Source organism: Paramisgurnus dabryanus, chromosome 21, assembly GCF_030506205.2.
Source record: "Paramisgurnus dabryanus chromosome 21, PD_genome_1.1, whole genome shotgun sequence".
Taxonomy (NCBI): domain Eukaryota; kingdom Metazoa; phylum Chordata; class Actinopteri; order Cypriniformes; family Cobitidae; genus Paramisgurnus; species Paramisgurnus dabryanus.
The window spans coordinates 9,923,659-9,939,333 of record NC_133357.1 but is presented as its reverse complement, the minus strand read 5'-3'; the positions used below and the strand labels follow the sequence as shown (position 1 = coordinate 9,939,333).

Here is a 15,675-nt window from a genome sequence, read left to right as displayed (position 1 = left end):
CTGTGGACGTCCAATAAAAATGTTAAAAATATATTATATTGTTATTTATATTTACTTCGTGAGATTAATAGACTTGCATATCGAGTGAGTGCTGTATTTATATAGCCTATGATATTTTTCAGAAACTACGTTTACTTATGGAACAAAATTATTATCTTTGTTAATATGCAATGGGTTCTTTACCTATAACTGATTAGACTAATAAAGTGTAAATGGTTTACTTGTTCCCATATTACCTGTTTAATTTATATTTTTACTGTCAGATGCAGGTGCACAGAAGAAATCCCCTGTGAGGGTTATCTTTCCTTGGAGTACAAGACTCTACAGCTGCACAAGCAACTCCTGGAAATTACCTTCAGTCACTTTCTCCTCTCAGTTGTATCAGATTTTTAGGAACTTAATCTTTTCTGTACCTAGTTGGATACTTGGGTATGTTCACAGCGGTGTTAAATGATTTCCAGGCCAACTTGAAATCTGTAGGCAGAGAACCCTAAAGCCCAGCAAATTTTTAGAAAGTTGAAATGAAATATTAAATATTTTATTTGATAATTGTGTCAATTACCAAGAAGATGCATGGCGATTTAACATATTTGGCAATGTTTACATTTATTAAACAGAATTCCAATGATTTTAAGATCAACTCTTGCAATGGCCTTACACTAATAAAGGAGAAAAGCCTAGTACCCTGCTCGTACCTCCTAGCTAACCCTTTTAGTTTGGGCTGTATGAAACGTGCAGAAAACAGCGTGTATAGTATGAATGAGACAAAAAGAAAGAGAGCTTTAACCACAGTCACTGATACTGTTGTTTGTTCTAAACAAAGTTCATTCACATCTGCATGACATTTGGAACTTTGTTAAGTGCATGTCTAAATTTAACTTAAAAACACACTCAAGACACACAGATGCCTTATTGCTTAACACTTTCTTAAAGTGACCCAGATAAATATACCTGTAACCCATACAGAGAGTGGGTTGTGAAGGCTTTTAGTGGAAGGGGTTTTTTTATGTGCAGAAAAAAGTTTCAGTGCATGACACATGCATGCACAATTATTTTTTGTTTTCTTGTTATTATTAAAACATTTGGAAGAGCTTCATTGTTTAAACTTTGTTCTTGGTCAGACAACAAGCAGTAGACAAGACAGGAGATAAACATTTGATTGCCCCTCAATTCACCTTCTGTGCGGTATGTGTGTGGTGAGGGATTTTTGATTCACTGCATCTTTCAAAAACGTGTTAGCCACAAGTCGTGTGTATGAGGGGGTATCATGGGAAGAACAGACATGCATAATCACAAACGCAAACAAAGAGAGAAAGTATACTGAGTAAAGAAAGTGCTTAGAGTTTTAAATAGGCCATAGCAGGACTTAAATGCTTCAGCCTCACACATCATTGATCACTGTGTGTGTGCGTGCGTGTGTGTGTGTGTGTGTGTGTGTGTGTGTGTGTGTGTGTCTGTTTCCAAGACTGACTCACAAATATTTTGAGGTCACAAGTGAAAAACATGATGCAATGGAAAACTGAGCTCTTTAAAATAACCATATGAATATTAGGTGATGCTCCTTGTGTGTTCACATTTTCTAGAAGCTTCAGTTTGAAGCTCACTACAGTTTGAGAGGAGGGAGTTGGTAAGAGTCATTCACTGGGCACTTCCCAAACATAGTGCAAACATTTTGTCAGTTTACTCAGAAACAGTAATGATGTCATAAAGTCTTGCTGGACAATGTTCTTAACTAACCATATACTTGATTCTTATTTGTCAATCAGAATATCACAAATAGACTGGCTTCAAGTCTGTTATCTACTTTAAAAGCCCCATTGGCCAAATGCCAATTCCTACAACAATATGCACATTAAATGTTTGGAGTTTTTTTTCCTTATTTAATATTTTTTCTTTTTAAACAAATAGGTTGAAACATAGACTCGTCTTCCTTTTAACCTTATAGCCTTTAGTTTACATCCCAGCCACAAACATTATTTCTCACACTTTTCTATTACACTTTTTGAAAACACTCTATTGGACAAAATTACTGAGTTCAGGAAGTCTTAATATTTTTGGTCTGTATTTCTAGAGGTTACAAACATTATTAAGATGTATGAAAAGATACCGGTATACAAATATCTGATAAAAGTACATTATGAATAGAAGTTTTGCCTATATGGCCTCAAAGATACATACAGCATATAAATACAAACAAAACTTTCTTTTAATTCCATGTGGCCCAAGGGTGAGATTGTTGCGATTATTGGCTAGGTATCTACACGCAGTTATCGCACATGGAAATAAGCTACTAAAGCAAAATGTCGTATGTTTTCTTTTTTGATTAAGCACCCTCATAATAAACCCCTCCTTGCTCGGCAATGCATGGATGAGCGCGCTCTCAGCCAGCGCACAGACAAAACAGAGGCGCGATCACGAACTGCTGGGCTCCGCTGAGCACGTGAGCGTCAGTGGTCAAAAACAATGGCTCGCGCTGACCGATATGATAAGTGACTGCCACAATACGCCAACCAGTCAGAGCAATGGGCAAACAAAAACAAAACCTATAGACCACAACCTTCAAGGATTCAGTGATCAGATGTGGGTGTGCGGCAGAGAGAGAGAGTTTGCTGGTTAACCTACAAGATTATGCAATTACAGAGACTATCACATGGCAACAGGTAAAACATGTAGGAGAACTTAAACGGGCTACACTACTTTTCAATCCAGACAAAAAACCTAACCTTGACTTTCAACCACTGAAATACAGCGTTGTATGTATGTATTGCGAAATTTTAAGTAACCCAGAGGTGGTACATTTCTGGAAAAGGAAAAGCGAAAGTAACTAACCCTATGAAAGTGAGAGACTGAATATATGTGGTTTAAATCAGTCAGGGAAAAAATAAATTAAATAGATAAATAAATAAATAACATACTAATTTACTTATAACTAATAAAAATGAACTGTTTTCGAGTTATTTGTATCTACATAAGTGAACACCTGCATTTACAGTAGGCTATGGCTGAGACTGCATTAGGATGCCCGGACCCCTCACGCTCTGTTTCTTTCCTCTGTTTGCCAAACTTTTACTCCCATTCAGTGCACATTGTGATCCAACAACACGCTGCCTCCCCTCCCTGCCTTTTAACACCGAAAAACACAATATAATTGTTCCAGAGGCAAAAACAGGGGAAGATTAGCGCGGACCTCTCGCCCAAAGGCGCACTGACGAGCGATTAGCCACGCAGTTCTGCGCATGCGCAGGACCCGAGGCGCCAAATTTAGCGGGAGGGAGAGGCAGTCCCAAGCTTTGTCTGATGGATCTGTTTACACTATCGCACACTCCGCAAGAGAGTTTAATATCGGCACTTCCTCCTCGAAGTGGAGCCTACCGTAGTAACTGACAGCACTCCACTTCAGCAACCTTGAGCCGAGCGCGTTCACCATCACCTCTCTACCCTCGTCTTGAGAAGCGGGATGGCGAGGCGGCCTAGACACAGGTGAGATAAAGTTATTACATTTTAAGAGGAACTTGTGCGCATGTTGTTTCCACCATTTACATTAATAGATTCCATATGGAGGTATTCATATATGCAATTTGACAGTTCTTGCTGGTTGCATTAGCGTGACAAAACGCAACCTAAATACATGCATGAACATTTATTCGCGTTTTTGAAAGCACATGCATATGTCAGCGAATTAGTTATTTCCTCGGGCGGAGGCGCGCAGTGCGCAGCGGCGCGCGGAACAGGTGGACATCTGGCATGTGCGCTCCTCTGCTCGCGCCCGCTCGGTGGTCTCGCGCTCGTGTTCATTTAAATGTTCATTCACAGATAGCGCTTTGCTGGTTCGCTGGACAGGTTACGGTGGGGTTCGGTACTTCCCCCGCTTGAAATTAAAAACATGATTCGGAAACAATGGGTGAGAGGCACAATGACAGCGGCGATGCTGCCACAGTAGTGTGCTTGAAAAATAGCGGGCGATCGCAGAGACATCACCATAATGTGTTTACGCATGCTCTTTTTATAAATCGTAAACGCGTTTTAAGGATTTTCCACGTATTTCGGGGGTAACTTAATGGTGCACTATTACTGTGATTGGATTAATTTTAAAATTATATGAGTGGGATGTATTACGTCTCAACACCTTGACGTTGAAATATGAATATGAAATATGTAAATATGAAAATAACTGAAATGTGGGAACACTAGTATTATAGTGTTAGATTTATATTTTAAGTTAGAGAAGCGTTATGACAAAGTATCAGGTTTTTAAGATTAGGCTGCGGGGTTATCCCGTGCCGAAGTCACGCAACGCGTCTGTCACTCGTGCACTTGTTACCCCTGTCGCTATATTTACCCCGCAAATGACTAAACGCGCATGCAGGCAGAAAACTTATTGCGGTTAAGAAATACAGTCATGTAGCCCGCTACCATTTGCATAATGTCAGAAACCCCAAACTCAAAGCATTAATTCATATATATTTGTATATTTAGAAGCAATTTGGGGAGACTATAAAGTCAAAACGGGAATGCATCGTTCTCATAACGATCAACTACAGACTTTGTGATTTTTAAAGCGAAAATTAAATAAATAAAGCTTTATCTTTTAAATAAAGCTTCATCCACAGTTTTGACCAATTTTTTAGTTAAAGAAGAGAAAGCCTGAAAGCTTGTAACTGTTTGACTGCATTTTATTTTAGCCAGCTAGGTGCGTTTTGAGTTTTACATTTCTCACCAAGTGCTTTGTCAAAGCGAAGGAAGTGAGTAATCTCTCTTTTGTTTTAAGCATCAGTAGTAAGCATAAACATGGTGTTTTAAAGTACACACATGCGTATACACATTCACACACATATGCACGGATACACCTGTGGCACAAAGGCCAGAAGAACATTGTTCTCCTCGTCAGCCCATGCTTGATCCTGATTGGCTAAGAGCCGGCCAGGTGAGATGGTTTGACAGTACTTGAGCAGGTCTGAACACGCATCCATCACGAAACAGTGCCAGTCCACGCACACGCTTGCTGTTTCTGTGGAAACCAAAAACATGAGAACAGGTTTCACTGAGCGAGTCCCCCCTGCACCCTAACCTTCTGGCTGTACTGGTTCATCCACTCTGGTTTTGTGTTGACTGTGTTATCGCTTAATTCGTCTAGAATGCGTGATAGAAGTATGGGGGTTAAAGTATTTTTTTTTTGTATGTCAACATGCATCTAATGCTTTCATGTTATTGATGATCTTCTCTGTCTTACAATCCACACTCCTTTATTTTTGTTTCTTATTTCTACTCTCCATCTCTCTCCATCACATTATCTACATCTTTATAATTTTGCCTCCAATCTCTTTTTTCTTCCAGTGTTTACAGTAGTGATGAAGATGATGATGATGTGGAGATTTACGATCATGATTATGATGGTCCTCATGCCAAGACAGGAAAACGTCATCTTGGCAAGACGCGCTGGACCCGTGAGGAGGTATGATAAACTTTTAGTTTTTTACCTATTAGTTATTATGTATTTATTACAAACACAAAAAAAATATTTTATTTTTACTTAACAAATATAATTTAACAATGCATATTTGTGTGAATTTTTTTTTTTTTTTGGTGAAAGTTTTTTTTTTTTGCACTATTTTACCTGTTAATAGGTAATAAATAATAGATCAGTAATATAAATGGAATGGTGTGTTACTAGATTACTTCATACTGTTAATATTTTTTATTATTTCCATAATATATTTACATTATTTTATCCGATACCCCTTCAGCCTTTGTGAGGTGTGTATTTAAAAAAGCATGCATTATTAATTCAATCATGTATTTATGTATTCAGTGCTAAAATGTTTTGATTACTATTCACAGGATGAAAAATTGAAGAGGCTGGTGGAGCATCATGGTTCAGAAGATTGGAAAGTCATTGCCAGTTTTCTGCCCGTGAGTGTGTGTTTGTGAATGATTGTATCTATGATTGTTTTAATTTGTGTGCGTCTGTGTATGCGGCTTGTGTATTTAAGCTTTAGGGGGTTAGGTTAGGTTATGTTAGGTGTGGTGGTTTAGATACGAGCATTTGCATGTGAATAGCCAAAGGATCAGGTAGTGTAGAAGTGGGTGCACGTTTTGGCGAATTTTGCATAATTGGGTATTCCTCATTGGCTGGCCTAGTTTGGAACAGAGTCAAGGGGGGGGGGGGGGTATGGCAAGGTTTCAGAATCCACTGTGCACCTGCATTCACACACGGATGTACAAACACACACAGACACACACACACACACATACATACACAAATGCACACTCAGGTAGAAGCATATGCCAACACACACATTTTCTGGTGTAAACACCTTATGCATGCACCCACGGACACGTAGAGGTACTGTAAGTTCAGTTCTGTCGGCGAAAACCTTTATCTAGATATAGATCAGCATGCATAAATAAATCTCGGCACGCGAACGAGAATCAGAAACTAAAGTTGTTTCATTTCTGAATCACTCTGTGGGGTTTCCAAAACACCTGTTCATCTTATGTAGAGAACATCTAAGTCAAATTTAACAACACAATGATTGCAATTCAATTTAGGGCACACACCACATAGAAAACCTAAAAATATTACTACAGTAACTGTATCTATCATATGCTTGTGTGTGTGTTACAGAGTCGCACAGATGTTCAGTGTCAGCATCGCTGGCAAAAGGTTCTGAACCCTGAACTCATCAAAGGACCGTGGACCAAAGAAGAAGACCAACGGGTAAGAAATTTGATGGGCACTCAATTGAATAAATTAAAAAGCGATATGTACAACCCCAGGATTAATGTTACCCAAGTAATCTTCTTGCAAACAAGAGTTAAGGGGTAAAATTAAGATCCACTGAGTGGATGTTGCATTGTAATGATTAACCCTTAAGTCCAGGTGTTTCTCCATTTCTGCTCATTTTTATGACCCAGCAGTCATTAGCAGGTTTACTGTGCAGATATTCAGTGTAATACCACTATCTGTGTCTGTGTGCAATCCTAAAACTCTTATGCAATGTGAGTTCCCCTTCTCACTGGGTTTGTTCAGGCTTTTCCTATTACACCCCCTCTTTCAATCGTGTCTATGTTGCCCTCATTTTCCTTCCTCCCTGCTCTTGTTTACTCATATTCACTTTGCTCTCTCTCTTTCGGTATCAGGTGATCGAGTTGGTTCAAAAGTACGGCCCGAAACGTTGGTCTGTGATCGCCAAGCACTTAAAAGGTCGGATCGGCAAGCAGTGTAGAGAGCGTTGGCACAACCACCTGAACCCCGAGGTGAAGAAGACCTCGTGGACCGAAGAAGAAGATCAGATCATCTACCAGGCTCATGAGAAACTTGGAAACCGTTGGGCTGAGATAGCCAAGCTACTTCCTGGCAGGTAAGAAAACTTACGGTAGCTTTATATTCTGCACATACCATTGCAAGGAAGTTCTAACATCCGTTTGTTGCCAGGACCGATAATGCCATCAAGAACCACTGGAACTCCACTATGCGGCGGAAGGTCGAACAGGAGGGCTACCTGCAGCACGCCGCCAAAGTTAGCCCAACTCCACTAAACAACGGCTTTCCCAAACCTCCTCACCTCCTAAATTATAATCACACACCAAGCAGCCCATCCATGCCCGCCTCTTCCATGAGCAGCCAGTACCCGTACTACATGTCCGACTCGCAGCGGGTAAGAGCGATAAACTTCTTAAATCTTACCGTGATTGTTAGACATACAATGTTATTGAGTTTAAAATAAATGTTTATTGTCCAGGTCCCATTTCCACTTGCTCTTCAGCTGAACATCTTAAACATTCCTCAACATGGGACTGCTGTTATCCAGGTAACCCAGGAACACTTTTTGATCACGTATATATAGCAACTACTTACACACATTTACATACTTGTACTGTTACTGATACAAAGCAATTCTGTTTTTGACGAGGGCGGCCCAAAAATTCAAATGAGTATCTTTAGCAGCATGTTGTCATAAAAACATCCAGTGAGTAAGTGAGGGAGATGCTGATTCAAAAGCTGCTCTGATTCATGTGATTGATTTAAACCAATCGAATCATCTCAAAAGAGTCACATCTGTGAATCAGACTACACATCTTTGATATGCACGCAGTGACTGAGTTGTATTCATGTGATTTATCTTGTTTCCTGATACAGAGACACTACAATGAAGAAGATCCAGAGAAAGAGAAGCGAGTGAAGGAGATTGAGATGCTGTTGATGTCAACAGAAAACGAGTTGAAGGGACAACAAGCACTACCAGTGAGTGTGTGTGTGTGTGTGTGTGTGTTTGTGAGTGCATGTGTGTGTAAGGAAGCATCTGGGGGTCTATTTCACATTCTAACTGCTTTGCTGAATGATGCAATTGCCCCTTATCACACCACAAGCTCTGTTTAACTCCTTATGCAACTCAGACCCCCTCCCAAACACATCACATCATTCAACTCGACAAGTTCCTTTTCTCTCGGACCGTTCTTCCTCCATGCATCCCTCTCTTTATTTCACCCCACTTCTGCCCTACACACACACACACACACACATACACAGTTCGTCTCTCTGAAATTTTCCCGCCCTCTTTTTTTTAGATCTCCATGGCTGGCTATGGTGGGTGGAACCGAGGCTCTTTGACGGACAGCTCCGTGGGTGTGGCCGTTTCCGTCCCCGCCCCATCCCTAGAGCAGGGCTGCCTTCCAGAAGAGAGCGCCCATTGCAACACAAACAGCACAAACAATGACACCACCTCCACCTTGCCAGAGTTTATTGACGCCATCGATTCGGTAAGAGACCAGAAAGTACACAATACTAAAAGGTTGGAGGTTTTGCGTCATCTAGAGTGGCTAGTATTTCGCATCTTGTCACCCCCCCGGTGTCCTCATATGATCTCGTCTTCTCAGGCCCCACCTATCTGGGCCAACATACACTCCGATAGGAGGTTGATTAAAACGAAGAAGGCTCAGTCCAATCAGCGCTCAGAGGGCCGCATCTCGCCCGCCCACAGCGCTGACAGCAGTGTCCACACATTTCTTTGCTCTACGCCCAAACATTCAGCCATCAGACAGCTGGCTTTTTCTCCTGCTCAGGTACAAAAGCGATGCCTGAAACCGTCATAATCAATAAACACCAATCATTTTGTAAACAATGACAGCAGACCAATACAAATCAGTGTGTGTTAGTTAACACGTGCACGCGTCATAAATGTCATGATGTTATTTTGAACCACTCAGAAAGATGTTACAATGTTTGATCGTATTTATCTCGTCTTTAAACAGTTTATCACTCTAGAATCAGTTGCACTGTTGATTTTGCATGTCTAAAGTTTGGTTCATTTTTGTAAATTATATTCCTGGTGATGTCAAACATCACATACAGCATCAATCACAACAATCACATTAATATCAAAAATTGTGAACGATTAATGTTACTTTTTTTAAATGGCGGGAACAGTGGTTAGCTATACTCTTAATTTATGTGGGTGTACCACAAGCCATCAAATAAAGAAGTGGGTATATGTCCCGTATACCTGTGTATACCTTGCACTACTTCACTGCCGGGGAAGCGTAAAACAACCCATCAACATCCTGTTATTGACAGACACGCCCTGTTATAAATGCATGTATGGGCATTTTAATGCAGTACCTCTGACTGCTATCTATGTTGGTACTTGTATATTGTATGTTTAGCTAATTATTTCATCTCCAAGGCATGAGCTCATAATGCTTTAAGCTTACCAAAATAGGATTACCATTGCCAACCTGATAGGGTTTCGTATGTATTTTACAAGGTGCCTAATTTGTATGAATTCGTTCAAAGTGAATCGTACAAAAGCAAACGTTTATTAAAAAAATTATTAAACCCCTAAACCCAGCATCACTGGGTGAAAGCAAATCGTACAAAAACGTAAGAATTTGGTCGTACAAAATCCAATGAGATTGTGTTGGACAACCATGTGTGAGCCATGTGTCTTCCTGAAGCTCGGAAAATTAATGTTCGTGTGTTTGTTTAGCATCCAACCGAGCTGTTGTTTTTCTCCATTGTAGTTCTTCAATGCATCAGTGAGCCCAGACGCAGACAGTCGAAATTTACCGGTCACGTCTTCACCTGCCTGTTCCCAGAAAGCACTGCAGCATGACCTTGCTCTCCGACCTCAGAAGGAAAATGAGCTGTAAGAGGCCATTTAGATTTTTTTTGCATTTGTAATTATGCAAATCCATCATAAGTTTTGTTTTGTTGTGATAAAAATAACATATACGTCCTTCAACATAATGTAAACACCAGGTTAAATTCTTTGACAGACACAATTTTTTAAGTGCCTGTGCATGTACATTTCAGGTTCAGGACCCCAAATTTGCGGCGCTCTATTATGGAATGTTCCCCTCGCACACCTACCCCGTTCAAGTCCGCACTGACAATACAAGACACCAAATACGGACCACTGAAAAGGGTAAGACCCTCGAGGCCACATTTGAAAAATAAATGTATATGTTTATGTTTGCGTGCATTTGCACCTCTTGAATATTTTGTGAAAGATTCCTGTTCTGATTCTAGGTTCACAGTCCTTCTCTAGATTCTGGTGTGGTCGGTACTATAAAGCAAGAACCTCAGGAGTGTGAGATCGGTGTCGGAGGGGTGCACCTGGACCAGCCCCCCCTAAAAAAGATTAAACAGGAGGTTAGTTCGCTCGTATAGGCCAATGTGGGCTCTTTGTGCTTCGTCATTTGAATACATCTCCCTGTGATATTCAAATGACAGAAATGTAAAAACATCTTGACTGTACGTTGCTATTTGAATTTGTTAGTAATATCAGTACGCAGTCAAACTTGCTTTATTCAGACGCCCGAGGGTAATGAAGGTAAACAAATTAGACATTAGGCTTTAAATACGCAAGATTGTGTAATTTACTGCAATTCGCGCATGGTATATTTGTATATAGTAGTTAATGTGTCCGGATGCTATTTGTGTTGGTAGGTGGAGTCAGCTTGTCTACAGTGGGAGGGACAGGATCTCAACACCCAGCTCTTTTCTTCCAGTGGCTCCGCCCATGACATGCCTGTGAGTACCACTTTATTTTATATAGATTTTGTAAAATTGTTTTGTAAAATTTCATTTCAGAATTTACCTTTCGTGTTTTTTTTTTGACACCTCTGTTCTCTGTTGCTGTAGGATCTGTTGACTAGCTCTGTACTGATGCTTTCCACTGAGGGGAAAACTGAGGATGGACACAAAACTGCCCATTTGCCCCGTAGGCCCGTGGGAAGCCCTTTGCAGGTACACTTCTACCATCCAACTTGCGTGACCCCAAAAAGTATTAAGTCACACTGCATAAATAATCATTGCATAAATAAAAAAAATCTAACTAAGTGGCGTTTGCAAAAAAATCATACTAGGTCTTTTCTCAGAAGTAACCTAGTATTACTTCAGTCAGTTCCGCTTAAATTCTCACAGGTGCTTTGGCAAAGTAACCACAGGTGCACATTTAAATGGCGCCAAAGTACTTTTTCTGTATCAGTTTGAGTTTATACAGAAAAAACAATTTAGTGAAAAACTTTGAAAGTTAAGAAAATGTGATTTTTTTATATATACAATATATATTTAGTTTTAAATAGTTTAAAATGTGTTATTGTCTTGTGTTTTGTTTAAACTAAATGCCACTTGGATTGATATTTTGTTTAAAAGTTGCAAAGATATTTATACATTTTGAATTTAAGTTTATTTAACTTAAGTTCCCTCTGCACCTTGTCAGTTTTTGCAACATCCCTCCTTTACCCCATTGCCTCACTCTCAGCTAGTACACCTATCCCAGTTAAAGAGGGGGGTTGCTCTGGGTTTTGGCTAAAATTCCGATCTCCGAGCCATTACCTCGTCAGCACGCCAAATATGCTTTATCTCATTCCCTATTGACTACATGTTAATGCAAACTCAAAGTAAAGTTTAAATACCCCAAACTAGAAGATGATTCTGTAGTAGTAACAGGCGCTCAATTGACACATAAATTATAAAGTTATACTATTATTAGGCACAGTACAAAACCTGGCCAACTTTCCTCTTCTTGTCCCTATGTTTCTTTCTCCTTTACATCCCATTTTTTTCTTTCCAGCAGCAGTTGAACACATGGGAACAGGTGCTTTGTGGGAAGGTGGAGGACCAGGCGATGCCCTCTGAACCCACGCACAAATACCTCAGCAATTACTCTTCACGAGCACTGGTCATGTAAAGAGATGGAATGAGACAGATGAATACACAAAAGACAAGAAAGAGGGAGATTTAATGACAAGACAATCATTCTGAGAAGACATTAAAAAGAAACACTCCAACATTTATGGTACATAATTTGGGAGAGGCTTAAAGCCATTTTTTAGACTGCACAGTCAATGTGTAAGCTGTGCCATCATTCGTTTAACCAACCAAAGACATTATTCATGTTGACATGTTGTGTTTTTTCTACTTTTGATTTCATTTTTAATAATATTGTATTTTGTATGATAATATTTTGTATTATATTTGGGAAAAGAATTCTCTATGCGGGTCTAATTTTATGGATTTTAATATAAGGAACAATTTGCAGTAATTTATTATTTTGTATTAAGCATAATAATTAACTACGGTGGGCATCTCTGTCAGTGTTTGACCCCAGTATTTGGGCTTCCTGCTCGTCTCTTATTTGTTAAATGTGTGTGTTAATTGTATGGAGTGTGTATACTCCTAGCATTATCTGAATCATACACCCAAAAAAAAAAAGATCAGATCAGTACCATGTATCTGTGGGTGTCAAACAGAACTGCCCTTATTAAAAGCATATGCATTTCAAATGCCAACAACACTGCTGACAACATGTAGGCTATTCCTGGCCAAAACATGGATTAACTGTTTATTCGTGCCCAATGCCTAAAAAAAATCTGTTTGCCAAGTTTAAAAATTCTTATTGAATTTTGACGTTAGGTGATACGTGTGTAGTGTACAAAGGAATTTTTCCAAGTTTAGTAGTGTTGCCATTTCAAAAGAGTCCAAGATCGAAACCATGTTGAGCTTTCGTTGTATTAGCACTATTTCAAATTTTTGATCAACTATGCAGAAAGATTTCAACAGAACAAAAAGTGTTGTTTTTTAACAATTGTGCTGAATTGAAAAAAAAACGTTTACCAAGCATTTTCAAATCAAGGGTTTATATGACAAAAAATGCCTTTGAGACGCGAAACATTTCTTTATCATTTTTTTAATAAACACTTTTTTATGTCATTTTTAATCAGATTTACATTGGTATTTCTAGTTTTTAAAACACTGATTGTTGCTTTTATACCTAGCTTGTTTTTGATATTACAATAAGCCTTTGATACTAAGATTGCAGTGTCCAATCAAAAGCATTTAGCAATAACGTTTTTGTTATTCGCTGCCTTTTTGTATTAGCTTCAAGTACAAACACTTTTTTACATTGATTATGAACTTTCATACGTTTTTATACAGACTTTTATAACTGCCTTGTAAATAAAGTGTGTTTTTGAAAAAAAATGCTTTGATTGTTCTCTTTTCGACGTTGAAAACGCCTCTGTTTAAAAGCATATAACCTCTTTCAGCCTTCCGTGTATATTTGCACAGATTAAATGCATGTGTCCAAAATGAAAACAATGTTCATATAAACATACAACAGTAATTTTAATATTTAATTAAAATTTATTGCAACGGCCTTATCCAATAGGCTATGTGGTCAGAAAGTGTAGCGAACAGTATTTACTTTAACACTACTTTTTAAAATACATTAGAAGAGCTTGTAAGATGAGAAATGAATGAAAACAACCTGAAATGACCCATTAGCACTTTATCAGAGAGAATAGTGTGTGACATGCAAATATTGCAAACTGTATTCCTCCAGGCTATCTTAGGTATGCTTTCCCTTAATGTTGACATAGGAAAAATAATACTATGGAAGTCAATGGTGCCCCAGATCTGTTTGGTGCAACTTTTGGTGGGGTGAACTATCCATTTAAGATTTTTATTATGGTTGACACGACATTAAATTGTTCATATGTAAGTGTGTTTTATGCACTGTAAAAAATTATCTGCTGCGTTAAATGTTTTGTTTAATCAACTCCGATTTACAAGTAATTTCAACTTGCTATTATTTCTCTTTACAAGACATTAGTTGATACAACTTATAAAATGAAGTTGACTTATTTCAAAATTTTTTTTTATAAATTATAACTATTATAACGATAATAATCTCTAGTGCAAGACATACGTCAAATTCCACTTTGGCGTGCATATGATAGGCCGGTCCTTCCCATTCACTTAAACGGCGCATCTTTTTTTGTCGTTTTATTTATTGATTTCTCTTTTTTTCTATTTTTAAACCATTTTCGCTTGGGTTTAGGGTTAGATTTGAGATTTGCTCAAGGAGGTTATTTAATATACAGGTTTCTCCATGTTTTTATCAATATTTAAGCCAAGTTGGGGTTAAAATTGTGGTTTGGGTTAGGATGTCATTTTAATATAACAAAAAGTTGTTCTAACCCTAAACCCAAGCGGAAATAGTTAAAAAAGCCAAAAAAATTAGAAACCAATAAATAAAAGGACAAAAAAAAGATGCACCAATTAAGTGAATGGGAAGGACTGGCGTATCATATGCACCCCAAAGTGGAATTTGGCGTATGTATTGCACGATTTTCACACTGGGTGCTATTTATATGCAACTCCGTGAGACTGGGTTCTGTAAATACGAGTTGATTCAACAAAAAAATTAAGACGGCAAAGAGTTTTTTACTAAATTTTTGTGTGTGTGTGTGCATATTTATGTGAGCACATGTTTGGTTACCGGTGAGTGCCAAGTCTTTTGAAAATGTCAAATTTAGTCAAAATTACTGTGGCAGACACTGAAGACTTACAGCACATTAAATCTAAACATTTAATTTATCCGTATGTGTGTTGTGTTGGACCAAACCTATGACTTTTGCATTGCCAACACAATGCTCTACCAAATGAGAACAGTTCAATTGGTCCTCACTATTTGCAAGGTTATTCTTCACGTTTTGCACTACTTCAAGTGACGTTTACATAAATACAGTAAATATAATTACTTTAGGTAAAAAACTATTGCAATTGCCAGAAGTCCACACTATTATAACTTCTTGTATGTTTGTGTATTTGTGTTCTTGCCTGTTTTTGAGGGATATTTGAGGTTACATCTTCAAGAGAAGTGTTTTGCAGAGAAATGTCCCCAAGGGCTCGACACTGATGGAAACACTTTCCAAACTCGACCCCTAACAGATGCTTCTCCTGTATGCGGGTGAGAAAGTGAATATGAGAAAATGTGCCTAGTTTGGGTTACATTTAGGCGTTTGAGCACATTTTAGTGTATGCGTATGTGTGTTTGCGGTGCAGAAACTCTGCTTGAGTCTCTTGAGGATATCGTTTTTCCTGTGTGGCTGTTGAAGGCGGAGGCCCAGCTCAGACCAGGGCCTAAATTTACAGATGCCCAGGTCTCACATCCCCCCTCCTGACCACCTGCTTGCTGTGTTCCCCACATAGTCCCACACTAGATGCCAAATATACATTCATGGAGCCCTAGTGACAAGCCTGTTGGGTCTCTTCGCTGTTTAGTGCTATTCATGGTTCGGCACACTAAAAGTAACCCTCAACCACACAAGGTCGATTAGGGAAGACAAACAGTAGATACAGTATACAGATACGGTGCTTTTCTGATA

General features: G+C 38.8%; 1 protein-coding gene across 4 annotated transcripts; it reads left to right on the top strand.

Annotated features, from left to right (window-relative positions):
- Window positions 1-3,283: 3,283 nt before the first annotated feature.
- Window positions 3,284-13,470, top strand: myb (v-myb avian myeloblastosis viral oncogene homolog). 4 transcript variants are annotated; one of them, XM_065285458.2, is made up of 16 exons: window positions 3,284-3,480; window positions 5,335-5,452; window positions 5,839-5,910; window positions 6,626-6,718; window positions 7,141-7,361; window positions 7,436-7,658; window positions 7,743-7,811; window positions 8,141-8,245; window positions 8,569-8,760; window positions 8,878-9,063; window positions 10,021-10,145; window positions 10,313-10,424; window positions 10,529-10,651; window positions 10,949-11,032; window positions 11,144-11,248; window positions 12,078-13,470. In XM_065285458.2, exons 1-16 carry the CDS (start codon window positions 3,458-3,460, stop codon window positions 12,192-12,194), a joined length of 1,968 nt encoding a protein of 655 aa, XP_065141530.1. In that variant the 5' UTR covers window positions 3,284-3,457; the 3' UTR covers window positions 12,195-13,470. The 4 variants fall into 4 exon arrangements, with proteins under 4 accessions (XP_065141530.1, XP_065141531.1, XP_065141533.1 ...); XM_065285459.2 differs by having other exon boundaries at window positions 3,285-3,480; window positions 12,081-13,470; XM_065285461.2 differs by lacking the exon at window positions 8,878-9,063 and having other exon boundaries at window positions 3,287-3,480; window positions 12,081-13,470.
- Window positions 13,471-15,675: the final 2,205 nt, after the last annotated feature.